This window comes from Mastomys coucha, unplaced genomic scaffold (genome assembly GCF_008632895.1).
Source record: "Mastomys coucha isolate ucsf_1 unplaced genomic scaffold, UCSF_Mcou_1 pScaffold9, whole genome shotgun sequence".
In the NCBI taxonomy this organism is placed as follows: domain Eukaryota; kingdom Metazoa; phylum Chordata; class Mammalia; order Rodentia; family Muridae; genus Mastomys; species Mastomys coucha.
This window is the reverse complement of record NW_022196915.1, coordinates 107,917,629-107,938,309: the sequence shown is the minus strand read 5'-3', so window position 1 is coordinate 107,938,309 and position 20,681 is coordinate 107,917,629. Positions and strand designations below refer to the sequence as shown.

The window sequence follows — 20,681 nt, the reverse complement described above, 5'->3', positions numbered from 1 at the left end:
TATCTTCTCCTTTAGGTCAAGGGAATCTCATCAAGAGTCATCAAGACTTTAAAACCCCTAGTCACACTAACTGAAATCCACCTAACTGAAATCCACCTAAAATGTAAACATTTCAGAGCTCAATAACATGTTAAATGTCAGATACTATAACCACTCCCCAAACTATAACCAAATAAGTATTCATCTAAAATGTCCTCAAACCAAAAATTGATAACCACTCCCCAAGTTATAAACAAATCAGCTTCAGTTCAGGATGTAAAAATTGATGATTTATAAGATTCTAGAGTATTTTAAATTCTAGATTTTCTACTTAACTTGTACATGTAGCAGTGTGGAGGGTATGACCTACAGACTAAAAGGCACTTGGCAATTAGGATGTCTACACAAGATTTGTCTCTCAAATATGTTTGGCTTATTCACACAAACATTCCTTATAATACCATACTAATATAAAAGTTAGACATATCACAGAGCAGGGAACAGTTGTTTAGGCAGAAACACTGCTGTGCAGGGAGGGGTCCACTGGGAAATCTTCTCATAGGCTTGATCTTCATCCACCACAAAGACCTTCAGCTGTGGCAGGCTGAGGACAACACTGAAGGAGATCCTTGAGAGCATAGGCCAGGAGCCATCACAGGTGGGCCTGTGTGGGCCCAGTGACAGACGACGGTGCTAGAAGTTCAATGGTCACTGAGGCCAGGGGCATATGCAGTCTCAAGCGTCTTGCTGCTGGGTATCCACACAGAGGCTAGAGACGCCTGGTCTCTGGAGCATGGCAATTTGATCCTAGAGGCCATTCCCAATCTTTCAATTTATGTATTATTTCATTAGATGGTAGTTTTGTGCTACCAGGGTTCACAGCTTGCAGCTAGTGGACCAGCACAGGAAGTGACTACCTTGGGGAGTATTTCATTAGCATAGTAAAACCAGTCCTGGGCTTGACTTGTATTCAAGCTGCCAGGTGGCCTGCCTGGAGCTTGTAATTGTGGCCTGGTTCCTATCAGAGCTGCCTGGTGGCCAATTTCTATTCACATGCATTACTTTATTGCAAGTCACACAAAATGGTTACTAAGTTATACAATTTTTTTAAACTTATATTCCTAACAGTCAGTTGGAGGAGGCGAATAATAGTAGAGGCACTTATCAATCAGGACCTTGACCATTCATTAGATGCCAGGACTGAGGCCGGCTTTGGTTAGGGTTACTTGGGTATCACAGTCCACCAGAAGGAAGGCAGAGAAAGCATGATGGATGTCTTACCATTTGAGCTGTGGTGGCATATACAAGGGGAGAAGCTAAATGGGGAACTAGATAAATAGGTTTGAACTCAGAGAAAGCAAGGAAAGGAAGTGTAAATCTGAAATGTATTGATTGCAGTGTTGGCAGCAGATTAAATCATATGGGTAAATTTGTGGAGTACGAGAAAAGGATGAGGCCTTTAAAACTCTTAGCGATCATTCAGGGCAGGAAAGCCAGTCAAGCAGACTGGGGGAGGTGGGGGGGGAAACAGAAGAGTGGAAAGGCAATATACCTAAAGAAAAGGGCATTTTAAGGAGTAAGAAGAAATCTTGAGATGAGGTAGCATTAGGAAGCAAAATGTACTCTGGCCTTACTAAGGGCAAAGGACAGCAAATGCAGTTTCCCTGAATGAAAACCAAGTGAATTTAGTTGGAAACAGCTGGGGTTGGGGTGGAGGTGGGGTGGGGGAGGGGAGAAGCACTCTGCTTCAGTGATGAAGGACAGCGAAAGGCAGTGTGACACACAGAGGAAAGCTTGGAAGTGCCTTGGTGCTAAAGATGCGGACTCCACTCCAAAGAGGGAGACAGATCAGAGACTGACGCTTTAAGGAGGGTCGCAGAAGGAGGGCGTCGGAGGTCATTGAGGTTTGAGGTCTTTAAGTTTGGCAGTGGAAAGTACAAAGGTTTTCTCTTGAAGGTGGCGGCACAAATAAGTACTGAGGATGGAAATTGAGTGGGTGGCCTTCCCATCAGGAGTGGTCGTGACTGTACGGCTCTGCTCCAAAGAGGAGGTGCAGTTCTGAGGCTGCAGGGCCTTAGGAAGAGGAACTCACTTCCCGTTTCAAAGGGAGAAAGTGGGGACATTTCTTAAACAACTCTACACAGAAAGAAGCGTGGAGTTGAGGTTTTCTGCAGGGATCCACAGCTCTCGACGGAACGCGCGAGACAAGCCAGAAATAGGCTCAGAAAGCGCGGATCCCCAGGGAGCAGGGGCCAGGCCCCGGCACCGCTGCAGCTTCGCGTCCCAGCGGCGCTTTCTCCTCCCCAGCGAAGCCCGTCTGCCCCTGCGCCTCCTTCGCCGTGAGCGCCCTGTTCCGACGTCACCCGACTTGTACCAATGAGTGGAAAAGGAGAGCGTGAGTGATGGAAAGGGCAGCCGATGGCTGCGCGGCGGGAGGCGGGACTAGGCGGGAGCGGGCGGCCGCGAGTGGGAAGCGGCGCGGCGGGGGGCGGGACGCGGCGGGGTGGGAGGGGGAGGGCGGTCCCTCCCCTGGCGGCGGCGGGCAGGGAGCCGCTGGAGTTTAAGCACGCGGGAGGGAGATGAGATCGCGGCTCGTGCTCCTTGCAGGTAACGCGCGGGGCGGCCCGCGGAGGGCCGAGCGCAGCTGCGGGGCGCTCGGAGTTGGGCGCGGGCTCCCGGACTCTCAGCTGTGCCTCCAGCCCTGCGCGGGGGCCCGGGGGCGGCGCCCGAGCCCTGCACCTCTACTAGAGTTAGCTCCGAGACCCGAGCTGCCTCCGGCGGACGCCGCCCCGGGCGGTTTGCGCCTTGTTAGAAGCCGCACCCCGGACAAAGAGCGCGCGGTAAGGGTGCGCGCCCCGGGCTCAAGCTCCCGCACTGCCCTGCTACGGCCGAGGTCGCTGTGCCTGCCTCTTGCCTACTACTGTCTGACCCAGCCGTGCAACAGCTTCGTAGCCCAGGAGTGCACCGGGTGTAGCGGCCACCTGGCCGCGGGGTCCCTGCGCCTGGTCGCCAGCTGGCCAAGGCACGGGCGACGGCTGGACACAACCGGGTAGCTTGGCCGCCCGCCTAGGGTTACACGGAGAGCCACCCAGCAGCGCCAGGAGTGCCAGTTACTCTATGCTCAGCTGTAGAGCAAAGCTGGTACCACTGGCCTGGGAGCCTGGAGCGGCTGCCAGGAGTTAGGGGTGCCGAGCAGGTGGTGCAGCAACCGCCTCACCTTCTGCGAACTCCACGGGGAGTCTGGGTTGTTGATGTTGTGACTGTGGGCTGTTTGTGTTTTCTTTCTTTTTATAACTACACACAAAAGAAAGGAGGAGTTAGAGGACAGATATCGCCACTGAGTCATTCACACTTTGCTCTCTCCCCGGGAACAGATGGATGGGGAGAATTATAGTAAGGATTGACGGGAGCCCTTATTGCCCCCTGCACCGGCATCCCCCAAAAGCTTTGTACCATAGGTGGAACTGGGGCAAAGTGAGGTGTGCTAGCCCATGTAGATGGGAAAATGGTTACATGTTAGCAAAGTGGAAACTTTCTGAGGCAGGAATTCTGAATGTGGGCAGCCACTTGGACGTTCTTGAATTAGGAAGATGGGTCACAACAGGATTCACCTTAGTCTGCTTTTTGGCCCATCACTACAGAGGATGGCAGGCTCCTTTGCCTCTGGCACAATGTGTGCCAGCTCTCCCTGCATCGTGCCAGAATACCGGTGGTCAGAAACTATCATGTTATTCGGATTTTTAGAGGCAAGGTCATGCTCCATCCTGGAGGACAGCTGGCCCTGGATGCATTGGTCTTAGTGTAGAGGACAAGAGCCTCTCCATGCCTGTGGAAGAATCTCCAGTTAGGTGGCTGCTGCCGTTTTCCCAACTAGGTAAATCAACAAGGTTGGGTCACTCTGCTTCATTGCAGCCTGGGCTGCTGTGTCCATTGTTATCAGAAACTCACAGTTCACAGTTCAGTGCCATTTAGCCTTTGAGGAGATATTGTTTGTGGTCTTTTTGACCTTTTGATTGACAGATGAGTATATTTTAACCCCCTAAAAACTGAAGCTTAATATTAGGAGTTTGAGTATTGGGGATGGAGACTACTGGTTTGTTCCACATTAAACCTCTCTTAAAGGATCCAGTTCAGAGAGTTCAGGAGCCACCAGAACACTACCTTTGTTACTGTGACAGTCTCTTCAGACTACTTGTAGTAAGTTCTGTGAAGATGGGTCATTGCTGGAACTGGAGCCACTGTGAGCATCCTGTTCAGCCCCTCCCTACAGTGAGCTCCCATCCTAGCCATGGCTGAGGAGCCAGAGCTCTCATTCAGGATATAACCTGGAGAAGACCATTAAGACATACATGTTACTTAGTCAGAAACAGAATGTGTTTTTCCTATACCCGGACAGGGATATGAAGATCCCTGCCACCTTGTGGGGCATGGTTTCATCTACCCACACACCACACCTTATTGTTGAACAAGGGTCATTTCCTATTGGAGGAAGGAGAGTTGGGATCGGGGCTATTTGTGTGGTATGAAGTTTGTATAGGATGGTCTCCTCCCCTGGGAAGTCATATACTGTAGATTTGCCCAAAAGAAGGGTTCCCCTTTCTTGGGTATATCCTGTCACCTGGTGAGCTTTGCTGGATATTAAGATGGCACCATGAGCATTAAGGCAGGTGACCAAGAACTATGAATTGGTCAAACAGTGGAGACTAACTAACTGCTTGTATTGCCTTACTCACAGCCTAAAGAACACAGGGGTACCTTATTCTACCAATGAAGAAACTGTTCCTTAGGGAAACAATGTAGCTCAAGAAAATGTAGCCACCAGTTCATGTGCATCTATCTCCAGAATCATTGGTATGGACTGCTGGAGTGGATTCTGAGAACTTCACATGGGTTTCTAGTGTATTGTAACTTTTTTGCATTTTCTGATAAAAGGCATGTTCTGGACTGTTCAGCTATGTGTGTAAAGACAAGTCTATTAAACAAATGGGAACATTTGAATATTTTCACTGCAATAAAGCAGCAAAGGCATTGGACTAAGGGGTCCCCTGACACCAGAGATGCTTCCATGAGATGGCAAGAGCTAATGAAGACTGGGGATTATGGTGGAGGGTAGAATGCCTGCACGTAGGTCCTAAGGTTTTGGTCCCTACAGGGGACGAGATCAATTTGCTATCAACTCATCCGTTCAGTTGACATCTCAAAAATGAGAGCCTGGCCCACCAGGGCACCACAGATGTTGGGGATCCACAGTCCATCCTACATATATGTGGGTTGTTGCTTAAATACCAAAATGATTGGTTTGGGCCATGAATATGGATAGTCAGGAAAGGACAGTGGCTAATTTAAGAACACATATTCTTTTATCAATCAGTAATCATGCAGCCATTTGAACTTCATAACAAACTGATTTCATATTCAAATGTTTAGGGCTTAGCCCAAGAATATCAGGAAGTTTTATAGATTGCACATACTTTGTTATACATTTAAAATTGGTATAAACTATTTGTTTTCCTGAAATTAATTTTCTAAACCAAAGAACACATTTAGTCCTTCACTTTTTAAAGTCATGATATCTTTCTTAAATTTTGAGGTAGCAGGAGTAATTTCTTTAGCTAGAATGTAAAATAGCAATCAAGGTATTTGTGGTGACCTGACTCCAGTTAGGATTTAAGCAGTGGTTTACATTTTTCAGTAGAAAGAAGAAAGTAGGTGGATTATTCCCCCAGCGCTTGCTAAGAGCAAGCCTTACATCTGGCAGTGATGCTCAGGGGACAAGCAGAGAAAGAGTCACAGGCTTTTGTGTCTGGATTGTAAATGGGTTCTGCCTCTGGAAAAGATCAGTGCTGCCATTAAAAGGTGTTCCCGGCTGCCCATTCAGGCAAAAGCTATTTAAAAAAAAAAGTAATGTCTGAGGCCTGAGATTCCTATTTAGTTGACTTGTTGATCTATGTATTTACTTGAAGATCTAGAACCAAATATACCCAAGCTGCATCCCAGTCAAGGGACTGGGATTTTCTTTCACTGGCATGAAAGATGAATGGAGGCTGTCTTCATAATAGGGAGGACCAGAGCTTTTATACCAAAAGCTAGTACTAACGGAGATATTCCAAAGACTCTTCAACCTCACAGAAAGCACAGTGATGGCCAGTCTTCTCCAATCATCTATTAAACCCCAGTCAGAAAATGTCTCCGTCACATTGGCCTATAGGCAAGCTGTGGGGGCATTTTCTTGTTTAATGATTGATGTGGAAGGGCCCAGACCACTGGGCCATGCCACCTCTGGGCAGATGAGCCTGGACTCTGTAAGAAAGCAGGCTGAGCATCCAGTAAGCAGCTTTCCTCTGCAGCTAAACCTACTTTGAGTTCCTTCCACACCTTCCTTTATTGATGGGCCTGTAAACTAAATAACACCTCCCTGTCCCCCAAATCTAGTAGGCAGTCTCCTTATCATCTGATAATGAATGAGGAAGTAGTTTCAAAGAGTGTAACTATCCAAATTTATAAAGATTGGAACTGAGCAACCTGACCAGAAGAAAGCACAAGTGGAGGGTGTGGTAGGAATAGGAACAGATAACTGATTTGCAGATAATTTTGTGTTTGAGTCTTGGAATTGGCCCAGGCTGTTATGCAACTCTGACAGCTTGAAAGGTCTTACGTTTTGCTCTGTTCCACAAGAAACAGAGGTAGAGTCTCTCACAAAGCTGCACAGCTAATTAAATGGCAAGGTTGCTGTAGAACTACTCTGTCCGTTTGAAGGTTCTGAAGAAGAACATATTCCTAACTTGACTCTTTGTGCAGAATTATCCCCCTCCTTGGGACTGCCCTTTTTTGGGGAGAAGGGGGGCTTCCAAAGAAATCAGTTCTTCTATCTCTATGCAAACCTTAGTTCAATCAATCATTGTCATGTGCTCTAGCCCTGTGAGTCCCCTCTCTCATGATTTTCAGCTAACTGGCATATGCACTTGAATTGCACACACAGACTGTAAGGTCTGCCAGAGTCATGTTTCATACAGTACACTCTCACTCCCCACACCGCAGTGTGCCAACAATGAACAGTTACTGATTTTTCTGGATCAGTGAAGCTGCTTGTTACTTTTTCAAAGCTTTGGAAATTGGCTCAGAGAATTAAAAATGACTTGCTTTATGGAGTTGGTAAATGCGTGATTCTATTAAGTTAGAATTTCCAGGAGGAAAAATCAGAAAGCCAAGTGCTTCAGGTTTCATTGGTCATGGTAAGGTCTGAAAGTCTGTTTGAGTTCCAGGTCACTTCTCTGTCTTCTAAATTTTGAAAGCCATGACTTAACACACACATTTGAGCACATTGTATAAAGTCACAGCATACCTATTGATCTAGCTCTTGTCTTACTTTAGGTAATGAAGTCCACTGCAGAAGCGTACTTAAAGATATTTACACAATGTTATTTCCTTTGCAGATTTCTAACCAGCATAATGCTGGAGCAGGAAGCTGGCGGCCTGCAGTTTTCAAGATGGCTGAGCTGGATGCCGACCTGGATCATATCATCCCATCTGTCCTTCCCCCTTTCTGGGCTAAGTTAGTAGTGGGATTTGTTTCCCTTCTGTGTTTTGCAAGGAGCTATGATGGAGATTTTGTCTTTGATGACTCTGAAGCTATTGTTAACAATAAGGTTTGTGTCTTAATCCTCTAGGGAACTTAAGCATGCCCAGTTTTCTTCTGTCTCAGTCATCCAAGTGGGTGCTAATTCTCTGTCCTGCTTGGGTTGACTCTCAGTCTGGGTCTCATGAGCTCTAGATTTCCCATTTTATTTTGTGTATTATCTCCTAAATGCATTGCCTCAGGTCTGCAGCACCTGCCTGTGCTCAGGAGACCCCATCCACACTTCTGCTAAGATTACAAGTCTGGGGCTGTTGCAGAGCACCGCAGACTGAGTGCTTCAGGTTTTATGAAACTTTCCAGAATTGTGAGAGGAAAGATAGACTCGTGCGTTTGCTCTAGTGATGGATGGATCTAATACACCCATTGCTGTCTGTAGCAGGCAGCAGCTGGCTATGACTCTGTCCTTCACTGTGTGAGCGCAGTGTGCTGACAGCTGCTGGAAGAAAGCATTCTGCTGCTGAGGGATACAACGCTCCTGCTCATTTCATATTTGGAGACTCAAGTTTGCTGACCTTGCAGACTCCTAGTCAATCTTGTTACAGCTATATGAGTCCAGGAAAATAGCCATCTTTTTATTGTAAAATGGGAAGCCAAAAGACAACAAGAATAAAACTTGGAAGCAGGCAGGCAGGCAGAACCAGTGCTCAGAAGTGGCATGAGGTACAATCTTTGTCATGGTCACAGGTTGTGTTGCTTACCTATGGCCAGAGCTTGAAGGAGTGCACCTACCTGTCTCTGGGGGGCATACCATTGAAAGTGCTTTTGCAGCCCCATCATTGCATGCTCATAAGAAGTGAAAGTCCATCAGGATGGCTCAGCAGGATAAGGCATCTGCCACCAAGCCTAATGACCTGAGTTCAGTCCCCAGGACTCATATTGTGGAAGGAGAAAACACTACACATATCCCCCATGCATGGTCTTTTTGTGGGTATGTAAGCATGTACACAGACAAAAGTTAATAAAGGCTATAAATTTGATAGATGGATAGTTTTTTTTTTTAAACTACTGATGTCACCAAATTAAGAAGTCCTTCTTCTGTAGAAAATGTCAAAGAAAACTCGACATGGCAAGACTGCATGTTTTGAAGGTGGAGAAAGCCATGTTTGACTTGTAGGTGTTCTGTTTGTAGCATGATATTGTAATTACATTTGTTTGAGCCAGGGTCTCATTATATTGTTCTGGCTGACCTGGAACTTGCTGGGTAGGCCAGACTGTCTACAAACTTACAGAGCTCCATCTGCCGCTGCCTCTTGAGCGCTGAAGTTAAAGGCATCCATCACCGTGCCTGGATCCTCACTTTTAAGACACGTTTTCCACTTGTGAACTCCTTCCCTTTTGTTCACCTGCCACCTATAATGGGTGACTCGTTTGCAGTTCTTTCTTAACCGCGCTTCTTAAAAGAAGCATGTAGCTCTGAACAACTGCTCTGTTGATGACTTGCTAGCCACGTAAGGATTTTCCTTTATTTTCTAATAAGGATTCACCTTTACTTTTGTTTAATTAGCTATTTTCTTTACTTATATTTCAAATAATATCTCCTTTCTCGGTTTCCCCTCTGGGGAAGAAATATCCAACCCTGTTCCTTCCCCCCTCCCCCCTGCTCACCAATCCACCCTCTCCTGCTTCCTGGCCCTGGCATTCCCCTACACTGGGGCATAGAACCTTCACCGGACCAAGGACCTCTCCTCCTATTGATGACCAACTAGGCCATCCTCTGCTACATATGCACCTAGAGCCATGAGTCCCACCATGTGTACTCTTTGTTTGGTGGTTTAGTCCTTGGGAGCTCTGAGGGTACTGGTTAATTCATATTGTTGTTCGTGCTAAGGGGCTGCAAACACTTCAGCTCCTTGGGTCCTTTCTCTAGCTCCTTCATTGGGGACCCTGTGCTCAGTCCAATGGATGGCTGTCAGCCTCTACTTCTGTTCACCTTTACTTTTTAAATTCTGTCATTTGTTATGGCTTTCTTCACACCACTACCTGGGTACGTAAAGGGTTAATTCGGAACCTGTGTTGAAAAATTCTGTTGAGCTGGGAACATGGACACATGGGCTCTGGTGTGTGGAGAGTTCTGGTGCTTGCTCTCACCCTTCCATGTGAGAGGAAGTGCTCAGGCATCTTGTGCCTCTGCCAAGTATGGTTTGAGCAGTATTTTCTGGAATGTCACCTCCTGCCCCTTGTATTAACTTTCCAGCCCCACTTCTTTCCTTCCCTGTTTGAGTGGAGTGCACAGCTCCACTCTTGAGGCTGTCTTCATGATATAAGCAGGTGGTTTCTGGGTCTGGGGTGTTGGATACTGTTGCTAGGTGCTTCTTGTGCTGAGTTGCTATTTCTTGCTCCCTGAGATGGTCTCCGAGTGGTGTTGGGAGGAATTTGCAATCTAATGTTCCCATAAATCATGAGGAAAAAAAGCCTTTCTCTCACACACTGTGCTTCATGTAGGCTGTGCCTAATTAAATATTTAGAGCTTCTTTGGTGTTCATTTTCTGTTCAGAGGGAGGATAGGATGCTACTCCAACCACCTCAGCTGAGGAGGCACTTTCATCGCAGAACACAAAGGCTTGGACTTCACTGTTGTTGCTGAGTAAGCAGATGGGTCCTGTGATCTTTGTAAAACATCCAGCTGGCTCCTTGGATGGATGATCTACATTTTTAAGGCCACTGAAGCTGGTAGAAGTGAAAGTCACAGTGAGAATCAAGTGATCAACTTTGCATCTGTTTCTCCTCTTGAGTTAGCAAGCAGCTCATTTTGTAGCAAGTACTATAGTTCAAATTGTAATTGCAGCGTAGATGTTTGTTCTTTGAGGCCATCTGTCATTTAACCACCTCTTGTTTGGGAACATTTTTTCAAGGGTTTATGTGTGTACACGTGTGTATATGTGAGTGCATGTATACAGGTACCTGATAGGGGTAGGAGAGGCTACTGAATCTCCTGGAGCTGCAGTTGCAGGTGGTTGTGAGCCTACGGTAGATGCTGAGAACCAAGCCCGCTCTCTCTGGGAGAGCAGCATTCATTTTTAACCCACTTAGCCATTTCTTCAGTGTTTAAGCATCCCATCTATGCTTAAAAGACCATTCTTAGAAAGGTAATAGTGTAGTTTCTCCTCTTAGGTACACCTACCTACTGGAGTCAGGATTCATGCTGGCAACTCAGAGCCTCTGAAAGAGCAGATCCTACTTAAACTGCTGGGACATCTCTAGTCCCCTCATTTAACTTTTATACCATTTAGTTTCATATTTTAAATGTAAGGAAAAACATATTTAGGCATGTTTGGTATAAATTTACATTATCTCAGCAGAAAGACGGTTTTGTTTAATATTTAATAATTTTATATTTTAAAATTGTATAGAAAATTTCCTCCTAGTTTAATAATCTGTTTAACTCCTGATCAAAACTAGAAACTTTAAAAATAATATTTGCCCATACTTGTTTAATTGGATATTGTTTTGATACCTTACCTTATTTAATTGGCTATGAAAGGATAGTGGTGACCTTACATAACCTAGTGGTCTCTTTATTCAGCATATTTTTTTTTGTTTGGTTGGTTGGTTGGTTGATTGGTTGGTCTTTGGTTTTGAGGGGTTTGTTTTTGTTTTTTGTTTTTTAGTTTTTTTAGTTGGGGTTTCTCTGTGTAGTCTGTGTAACCTTGACTGTCCTGGAACTTGCTCTATAGACCAGGCTGGTCTTGAACTCATAGAAATCTACCTTACTCTACCTCCCCAGTGCTGTGTCTAGTGATAGAGATATTTAAACCATAGCTGTGAGTAACCAGTTACCAGGTGCTATGGAGAGAGATAAGAGATGCCTCAGAATCCACAGAAATGGATTGAGATCCACTTAGGATGTTAGAAGGTTGAAGATGACCATCCAGGGAAGACTTGCCTGTGCAAAGCCTCTGCAGAGGGGCAGGGGTATGGCATCAGACAGACAGACAGACACAGTGGCTTTGACTGTTATGAGGACATTGGCTTTGATACAGGAAGGTAGGAAGTGATTGAAAGGCTGTAACTAGCTACATAGGATAAACTCATGTGCATTTTGAAGTACTTTGTGTAGAAAATGTGAGGATACAGTGGTCCTTCTAAAAGGCCTGGGCTTATCCTACAGAACAGATGTTCGGGGTTGGGACTAGGGCTAGCAGAAAGGATAAAGCGGGTAGAGTTGACAGTTTGGGGGAGCTTTCCAGGTTGTGGTGCAAAACTAGGGGGAGGTCATGAATCCTTGCCCAGAATGTCCCATTGTGTTTGTGCAGGACCTCCAATCAGACACACCCCTTGGGGACCTGTGGCATCATGACTTCTGGGGCAGTAGACTGAGCAGTAACACCAGCCACAAGTCCTACAGGCCACTTACCGTCCTGACTTTCAGGTAAGGTGTAACAAATGAACAGGTGCATCATTTGAGGTTTCCCCATGACAACATATGTGGTGGTGGAAGTGGGGAAGGGTCCAGCATTAGTTCTTACATAGGAAGTATATATGTATTCTGAAATGTCTGTACTCATATTAAGTCTTAGGAAGTGTGCCACAGGGTGTCTGAGAGGTTGTACCTAAGGAGTCTCCATTTCAGCAGCACAAACTAAAACTGAAATTATGCAGAGGTTAGCCTGGCCCCTGGGCAGGGATGATGCTTGCTCACCAGCAAAGCACCTGTCTCTCTGGGTTGCTGAGAGCCCACCCTTTACTGTTTGGTTAGCAAAGCACCAAGGGAATATATGATGCAGAGCAAAGCAACACAGCATTCAATAAAACTGTTCTGTTTTTTTTTTTCCATGACAAAATTAAGGCTTGAATCATTACCAATCCAATGTGTAATGAATATGAAGTTTAAAGATTACTTCTCTGGGCCTCATTAGCCAGAGCTACTGGTCATGTGACAGAGCTCTTATACCTGTTTCTGAGATACATTTCAGTACTTGTGTGTAGATCTTACAGAAACAGTTAGAACCACTAGCGGTTGAGAAGACTCATGGTCACAGCAGGAAGGTGTCCTGTGACTGTGGGAGAAGGCTGGGGATACATATTATTAAAGCACTAAAGCACTTTGTTGTGTGATGGGTGGCTTATGAGGAACAACCTTGAGGAAAATGTGATTTTTTTTTTTTAAAGATTTATATATTTATTTCATGTGTGAGAGTACACTCACTGTCTTCAGACATACCAGAAGCGGGCATCAGATCCCCATTACAGATGGTTGTGAGCTACCATGTGGTTGCTGGGAATTGAACTCAGGACCTCTGGGAGAGTAGTCAGTGCTCTTAACCACTGAGCCACCTCCCCAGCCCAGAGGAAAATGTGATTGAGCTTGCCCTTGGAAAGCAATCCTTTTGGGACCCTGAAAATTTCATCTACCTGTCCTTTTGACTTTGGACTCTTATCAGTGCCCTTTCTCCTGATCTCCTCTATGGCTCACTGCATTCAGTTTCTTCAGGTTTCTTGGCTGGGTAGGCATTGTTACCTTGGTCACGTCCACTGTGTATGCTTCATGCATCCACTGTTGAACAATCCCCGTTTGTTGCAGGGTTAACTACTACCTGTCTGGAGGCTTTCACCCCGTGGGTTTCCATGTGGTCAACATCCTCCTACATGGCGGCATCTCCATCCTCATGCTAGATGTCTTCTCGGTACTGTTTGGTGGCCTGCAGTACACCAGTAAAGGCCGGAGAGTACACCTGGCCCCCAGGGCTTCCCTGCTGGCGGCATTGCTGTTTGCTGTCCATCCAGTGCACACCGAGTGTGTAAGTATCACCCACATGTGACAGTCTGAATGCATGTAGGAAGATATCTCTGCCGTCTGGTTTTCTGAAATAGGCTCATTATGTGTTCCTCTTGTTTGCAGAGTTAGAATAAACACCACACTGTCTTCAGGAAATACAATGCTCTCCCTGTCAGACATTAGAAACAATGGGTTTTAGGTCAGAGATACCTCTTTATGGATAGATAATAGCTACCACACTGGTAGACTTTCTCCTCAGAGTATGTTGGCATCTTGGGTGGTACTGTCTGTGTGATACCACCAGCTTCAAGGGCATAAGTGCTGATGTTGCGTGGCTTTGTATCCTAAAGGCCAGCAGTTAAGAACTCTTTGTCAGTGCAGAGACTACGGTAGTTCTTATTTATTTTATTCATTTTTGGAGAAAGACAGGGTCTTATGGTATAGGCCCTAGCGGTCATAGAACTCCCTATGTAGACCATACTAGACTCTAAATCACAGAGATCCACCTGCTTTACCTCCCAAGTGCTGGGACCAAAAGCATGCACTTCATATCTAGCCAGGAGCAGTTTTTCTGTAATAGCTGACCTTATTATGATTTACAAAAATTTCCTCAATATAATAGCATAAAAGTCCTATGATATCAGATGGTCGGGTACTACTTTATAGGAAGTAAGTATCCTAAGCAGGTAAAGAAAAGAGGGTGTAGAGTATTCCATGGTCCATGTAGGCACAAACAAACTGCTCTTGAAGTCTCTGTACCTTCTTCCTCCTCCCTCCCTGGATATCTTCCCCAAACATACTTGGCCACGTGATAGACAGCAATGACAGGAGCCTTACTTGCTGTCCTGTGGCCATGTCTCTGTGTCTTGGACACAAAGGAGAGTACACTCTAGACACATACTGCTGAGCTTTAAGGACATTTTCTAGGCTGTCCAAGGTTTCCAGAAAACCCCTCTATGCATACTTGAACCTTTCCAAAATGTGAGGTGGCATGCTGCTGAAGTAGGCGATTGGATTTGGTCATTCTGGTCCCATAAACCGCTGGATTAGAATGCTCTGTGTGCTGTTTCGCTCACTGTGAACTTTAACCTTTAATAGACATTTAAATGCCTACGATCAGTTGATTGTCCTGTTGAGGGTCTTAAAGTCAATTCTAAACTGTTAACCAGAATTCTTGTTTCTGACGATCTGATAGAATACTGTGGAGTTTTTACTGTTGCCTTCTATATCCTCTATGAAAGGCTATGGGCTTATGATGTAAGAGTTCACTTAAAACCCTTTATCTCTCATTTGTGCACAACTGTGACCAAGTTACATGCTTTCAGCCTCACTTTCCAGGGCTAAGTGTTTGTTGCATCTCAGATACAGTGTTACATCTGACACAAGCAGGGCTTTCTGGGAAAATCCTGACTGGATTGACTGTTAACTTCTTGTCTGTTGGACACAATCATAAAACCAAAGTAAAATATTCCATTGGCCAATGACTTCCCAAAAGTCTGATTCTAAGTATTAAAAAAGTGATTTGTGAAGCGATTTCAAGGCCTGGGTATGCTTCAAATGTGTGCCTGCACAAGACACAAACATTGCAGTTAAATGCAGCTTATCTGCTAATCTTAAAAGGCCATATTTTGGATCTTTAAAGGGAATTGAGGGGAATGGAGAGATAACTAAGTTAGTGAATACTTGCTATGCAAGCATGGGGACCTGAGTTTGATCACCAGCACCCTTATAGAAGTCCTGGCATAGGGGCATGTGCCTGTATCCCAATGCTACAGAGGCAGGCACAGATATAGGAGGCAGAGACAGACTATCCTTAGGGATTCCTGGCTGGCTACTCTAGTCTAATTATCTAGTTCTGGTCCCATAAGAGACTCTGACTCAATAATACCTAAGGTTAGCCTTTGGCTTTCATATGCACAAACATATGTGCATGAACACACACACACACACCACAGAGAAGGAGGGGGAGGCTACCTGTAGGGAGAAAGCAGTATTTGAAAGTTCTCTTGGATTCCAGGGAATAAGGAATAATTAAAAATTAGCATTCATACCGACATACTTTGTATGTTTACCTTTCATTATTTTGACACACTATCCAATTTCCTCTTATCACCTTCCCCCTGTTATCTCCCACTCTACATTTTTAATGCCACCTTTAAACATGTGCAAAGAGCAAGACACCTGGAGCTTATCTTCAAGTGGCAGGGGGATGCCGCACAGGTATCCTGCCAGGATGGGAGAGACAACCCTTTCCTGGCTGTGGTGTGGCCATGGTGGTCCCGCCCTGCTTGTAGCTCCCTGTGGCGTGGGGACAGTGCAGATTGCAGTAAATATGTGCCTTTGTATATGTGTTAAGAGGATGGCATAGCAGCATGTACCCTACCAGTTTTTAATGACATGTATTTCTTTGTAATTAGTATTAATGTGTTTTGTGTCCCCCCTGCATTAATACTGAAGGTATTTTTACCAGGTAAATAAGCACTTACATTTTCTCTGTGTTATTACTGTTTTGTTTTGTTTTGTTTTGTTTTGTAAAACAGGGTATCATGTAGCCATGGCTAGCCTTGAATGCCTGATCTGCTTGCCTCAGCCTCCTAAGAACTAGAATTATAGAGATGTGCTACCTAATATTTTCAAGCCATCCTCTGTGCTTGAGATACAGGGTCCTGACCAAAGCCAAGATGGTTGAATTAGACGCCTTTCAGTCTGACCACCTTCTGTCTCTGATTTGTAGGGAAATCATTATAGCCAGATTGATTTGTTCCTCAGCTGGTAGAAATCAAAATCCACCCTCACACCCAGTATGCCATCCCAGATCACTCTGAATTGTTAGTAGACATATGAAGCTTCTGACAGGGTACTGGTCCATAAGGGAGGAGAGGCATGGGCAGACATTGCTTGTTGTCAAAAGTTTTAATCCTGATTTGGGGTTTCTAACCCCGCCTTTGACCATTCAGTTCCTGTATAAAAGACACACAACTCGTATTATTTCCAGTAAGCCTTGCCTCTTCCAGTAAGAGCTGGGCAGATATCTACTCTCTATGCTATTAGAATCTACTTACCTATAGATAACCCCAAGTTATTGCTTATCTCTTACTATGTTTCGTCTGGGCTGTTCTTAACTCCCATTGGCTAGCCCTTAGGGCCATGTTTTCAGGACTCACCAAACACATGGTGGCTTCTCTTTCTCCTCTTCAACTTCTTCTCCCTTCATGGTCCACCCCCAACCCCCACCCAAGCCTGGGAACCTTAAACCCCTCCTATGCTGTCAGCATCTTTATTCATGAATCAGAAATAACTTGGGGGCAAGGTCACATAGCTTACTTGGGTATAATGTGCAGACTCTCTTGTCTCTGGAGCTCTTAGGGGCCACACTTAGCATTACAATACACAGCAAAAGACCAAACCTCAACATTGCTTAGGTCTTGATCTAGTTTGACTCAGCCATCAGAATGAGATACGCCCAGGGCCTCCTTGAGGATGTGAGTAGCATTGCACCTCAAGTGTGGCTAAAGATGACAAATTGCCTGGGTTCTAGTATCAAAAGCTCAGGCTTCTTCAAGACGTCTACCCATCCATCTACTGAATCCAGATGTTTTGGCAGGGAGGAGGCAAGATATGGTCTTTGCATTCCAGGCTGGTCTCAAATTCACTTGTAGCTTTTAGATGAGGATGGCTTTGAACTCTTGTCCTCCTGCTTCTATCTTTCAAGTTCTGGGATTATAGGCACGCACCATCCATCATACCTAGCTTTGAACACCTTGATTTCAACACATAAGGAATTAGTAAGGAAACCCTTGCCCACCTCCTTTTTTTGTCCCCAAATTCTCATTTCTTGTCCCCAACTCAGATGCTACCTATTTATTGAATTGAGGGAGGGTGCACTGTTTTTTTTCCCCCCAGAAAAGATTGACAAGGTGTTTGATGTAATCTGAAAGGAAAATACAGCTGTTGGAGAAGAATTTACCTGAAAATACATATTTTGCAAATATTAAAAAAAGAAAGAAAGAAAAAAAAGAAAAAGGGAAGGAAGGAAGGAAGAAAAAATAAAGGCCTTGTCTTTCCTATGTTCATTCTCCAGTGGTGGGCTATAGCCTGTGAGCTCTCTTTAATTACTTGACAAATATTCACTGAAATGCTGAATGCTTCTTTTTTTTGGATTTTCAAGACAGGGTTTCCCTGCATAGCCCTAGCTGTCCTAGAATTCACTCTGTAGACCAGGTTGGCCTTGAACTCAGAAATCCGCCTGCCTCTGCCTCCCAAGTGCTGGGATTAAAGGCGTGCGCCACCACTGCCCGGCTGCTAAATGCTTCTTTACTTTAAAACACTTGATAGATTTATCTTTTGTTTGTTTTTATGTCAGGTAGTATAACCTTCATCACTTACAGACTTGATAATAGTTTAATAGTTTACCAAAACAGAGATGAGAGATGGCTCAGCCATTAAACACTAAGCCCACAGCCATGACAACAGTGCTTTTACCAAAAGGCAGGCTTTCCATTAGAAGATAAGCTTATTTGCTTAAACTTCATTCCGTGACAGCACTTTGTGTGTACCTTACTTTGTGTGTGATGGAAGGGGCTTCCATAGCCTGGTCCTTCTGGCTTTGTAGCTCAGTTTTTGTACAATCTATTCCTTCCCTTAAGTCACTTCAAGAAACCCTAGTTCCCCTGTTTTTCCTCCTCTTAGCTTGTTGCTCTGTGGCTCCTTGGTCAGTGATTCTGCATTGGCTTTAGTTGCTTCAGTTCTGAGAGGGTTTGGGGTCTGGTCTATCCTAAGCCACAGCTCTAAAAAGCTCTTCTCCCTGTATCCTGGCTGAAGGCCTACAAAGCCTGGATGTTCCAATCACTTCTTTACTTGCCACCATGTCACAGAAGCAGCACTCTCCCCCCTCTCCCCCCTCACATGCGCATCAATGACCTTGGTCCTTTCTCCCCTACAAGGTTCATGGTCTTTCCCCTACCCATGACCAACAGTGTCCTTGGTCTCCCCCCACCCCCATGAGCATCAGTGTTCTTGCCTCCCCATGAGCAACAGTAGCCTTGGTTCTTTCTCCCCACCATGAGCATCAATGTCCTTGGTCCTTTCTTTCCCAACTCCCCTCCCTCATTAGCATCATTGTCCTTGGTCCTTTCTCCTGCCTCCATGAGCAACAGTGTCTTTGGTCCTTTCCCTGCCTGCCTAGTGTATTGTCCTATTTCAGTAAGCACTTTGGTTACTTTTTGTGTCCTTGATTAAATGAACTTACCTCTGAGTATCCAGAATTCTCATTATGTATTCATTAACCCTCCAGTGAACTGCCATGTTCTCTTCAGGTCCATTAAGCTTGGTTTGCCCCTTGCATCCAGTGGTGGTTGATTGTTAGCATTTTTGTTGACAAGATACCGGACAGAAGCAACTGTAGGAAGACTTGTGGCTCACAGTTTGAGGCACAGTCAGTCATGGAGGGGAAGGCATGTCAGTGGAGCGTGAGTGTTGAGTATCTGGGCATATCCAGTCAGGGAGAAGAAAGCAATGGATGCTTGTGCCAGGCTCACTTTCTCCTTTTTATTTAGTTATAGACTGCAGCCCCTGAAATTGTGCTGCCCACATTAGGAGTGGGATTACTCAGCTAAGTGGTTTAGAAATGTCTTCACAGACATGCCAGGATGATTGTCCCCTGGCTGAATAGGTCCTGTCAGGTTGACTCTACTGACCATCACACTTGTCTCTCACACATGCTCTTGCTAGGATGAATTTGTCAACTCATTCTATCCTCTTGTCCATGGACTTCGCAGTGCACCAAATTTGGGGATTATAACTACAGAGGGCAATATACCTCAGCCTTTCATATGCAAAAGGAAACCTATTGTTAAAGGCATTCTTGTTCAGCTGTTGACCATACGTGCCCTTAGGAAACATATATATGTACTAATTTCCACAGGCATGATATTTTATCTGCCCTTTCAGAAGTAATCAATCTGTTATCCATTAAAGTGGTTTGGTATATGCCATGTTTGGATATCTGTTAGTAAAGGACACCCCGTGAAGTAGAGCAGTACTCATGAGAAGAATTCTGTGTTTTTCCTTGCTGTGAAATATTTGGAGACAATTATTGAAGTAATGAGCTTGGGAAAAAATGGACACAAACTTTATATAGATTCATTGTCGCTAGAGGAAAGGAGGGAAGGAACTGGGAGTCATGTTGGAAACGAGAAGAGAGAAAGGATGGGAACTGTTCTCTGTTTTAGCTCATTGTCCACTTTGGAATCATCCTGACTTGGCCGGTTAGCCCTCTAAACCAGTTGGAAGGGAGAAGATGGCAGAGGCAACTCAGAGGCATTGACCCTTTCTCTCTCTTTCTGCCTAAATGGCTTTTAGCACATACTTTATACTTTTATGTCCTTTGTGTTCCCAATCAGATTTAAAATTCTTCTCAGTTTATTATTATTGTTGTTTTGCATGTGTGTGTGTGTATGCTTAATGTGTGTGCATGCCTGATATTGGGGAGTGGGGCATGTGAGTCATGGTACATGAGGTAAAGGCTGGAGGACTCTGAAGTTTGTTCTCTCTACCCCTTCATGTGAGTTCTTAGGATCAACTCCATGTCTCCAGGCTTAGTAGGCACCTCTACCCACTGTTCCATCTTGCCAGTCCCAGTACCTTTTTTTTTTTTTTTTTTAACACTGTGCCCTCTGAGCTGGTAACACTTTCAGTTGAAAATCTCCTGTGGGACATGAGAAACCTGGGTTGCTGGTGTTCTTGGATGTAAGGTATTAAATAACACCGTTCTTGCTAGCCATGTGCTGTGCCCAGAACAGTCTGCTCAAATATCCTGGAATCTCTTAAAGCAATGAGATGAAGTCCTGTACCAGAGAGGGTGAAGGGAATGAACCCATTATAAGATAATACCCTTGGGCTGTGCAGCACTGCCAACATGCTGTCATAAGGGGTGGGAGCTGGTAAGTTGCTTGTTTCATGTCCTAAGTATGTTTTATATATCCAGAATTTAGGAATGCTTAATTTTTTATGTAAATCTTTCTCCCTCTTTCTTTTAAGGTTGCTGGTGTTGTTGGCCGTGCAGACCTCCTGTGTGCCCTGTTCTTCTTGTTGTCTTTCCTTGGCTACTGTCAAGCATTTAAAGAAAGTAAGCACTGATTACCTTTCTTATTTGCCACCTTCTCCATTATTTCATCCTGCAGAGCAGTATCTTAACAGATAGTGAGTCCATCTGTTCATATAAGGTTATCAATTGAGGTGCAGTAGGTCATAGGTTTAGACTCTTGAAACGTGTTTATTGCATTATCTTCTTCATGATTGACACATTCTAGATCAATAATACAGCAAAGCCCTGAGCAGAATTACTAAAGT

General features: G+C 44.9%; 1 protein-coding gene across 6 annotated transcripts in view; it reads left to right on the top strand.

Moving 5' to 3' along the window:
• Nucleotides 1-20,681, top strand: part of Tmtc4 (transmembrane O-mannosyltransferase targeting cadherins 4) — a 67,328-nt gene that overhangs the window by 732 nt on the left and 45,915 nt on the right. For 2 of the 6 annotated variants that reach the window (XM_031360847.1, XM_031360846.1), the window contains exons 1-5: nt 2,476-2,586; nt 7,413-7,625; nt 11,869-11,984; nt 13,137-13,353; nt 20,370-20,457. In XM_031360847.1, the coding sequence (XP_031216707.1) occupies nt 7,467-7,625; nt 11,869-11,984; nt 13,137-13,353; nt 20,370-20,457 (580 nt within the window). In that variant the 5' untranslated portion in view covers nt 2,476-2,586; nt 7,413-7,466. Of the gene's footprint in view, nt 1-2,475; nt 2,587-7,412; nt 7,626-10,109; nt 10,200-11,868; nt 11,985-13,136; nt 13,354-20,369; nt 20,458-20,681 lie in introns of those variants that run through there. The other 4 variants (XM_031360845.1, XM_031360844.1, XM_031360848.1 and 1 more) reach the window with 3 other exon arrangements.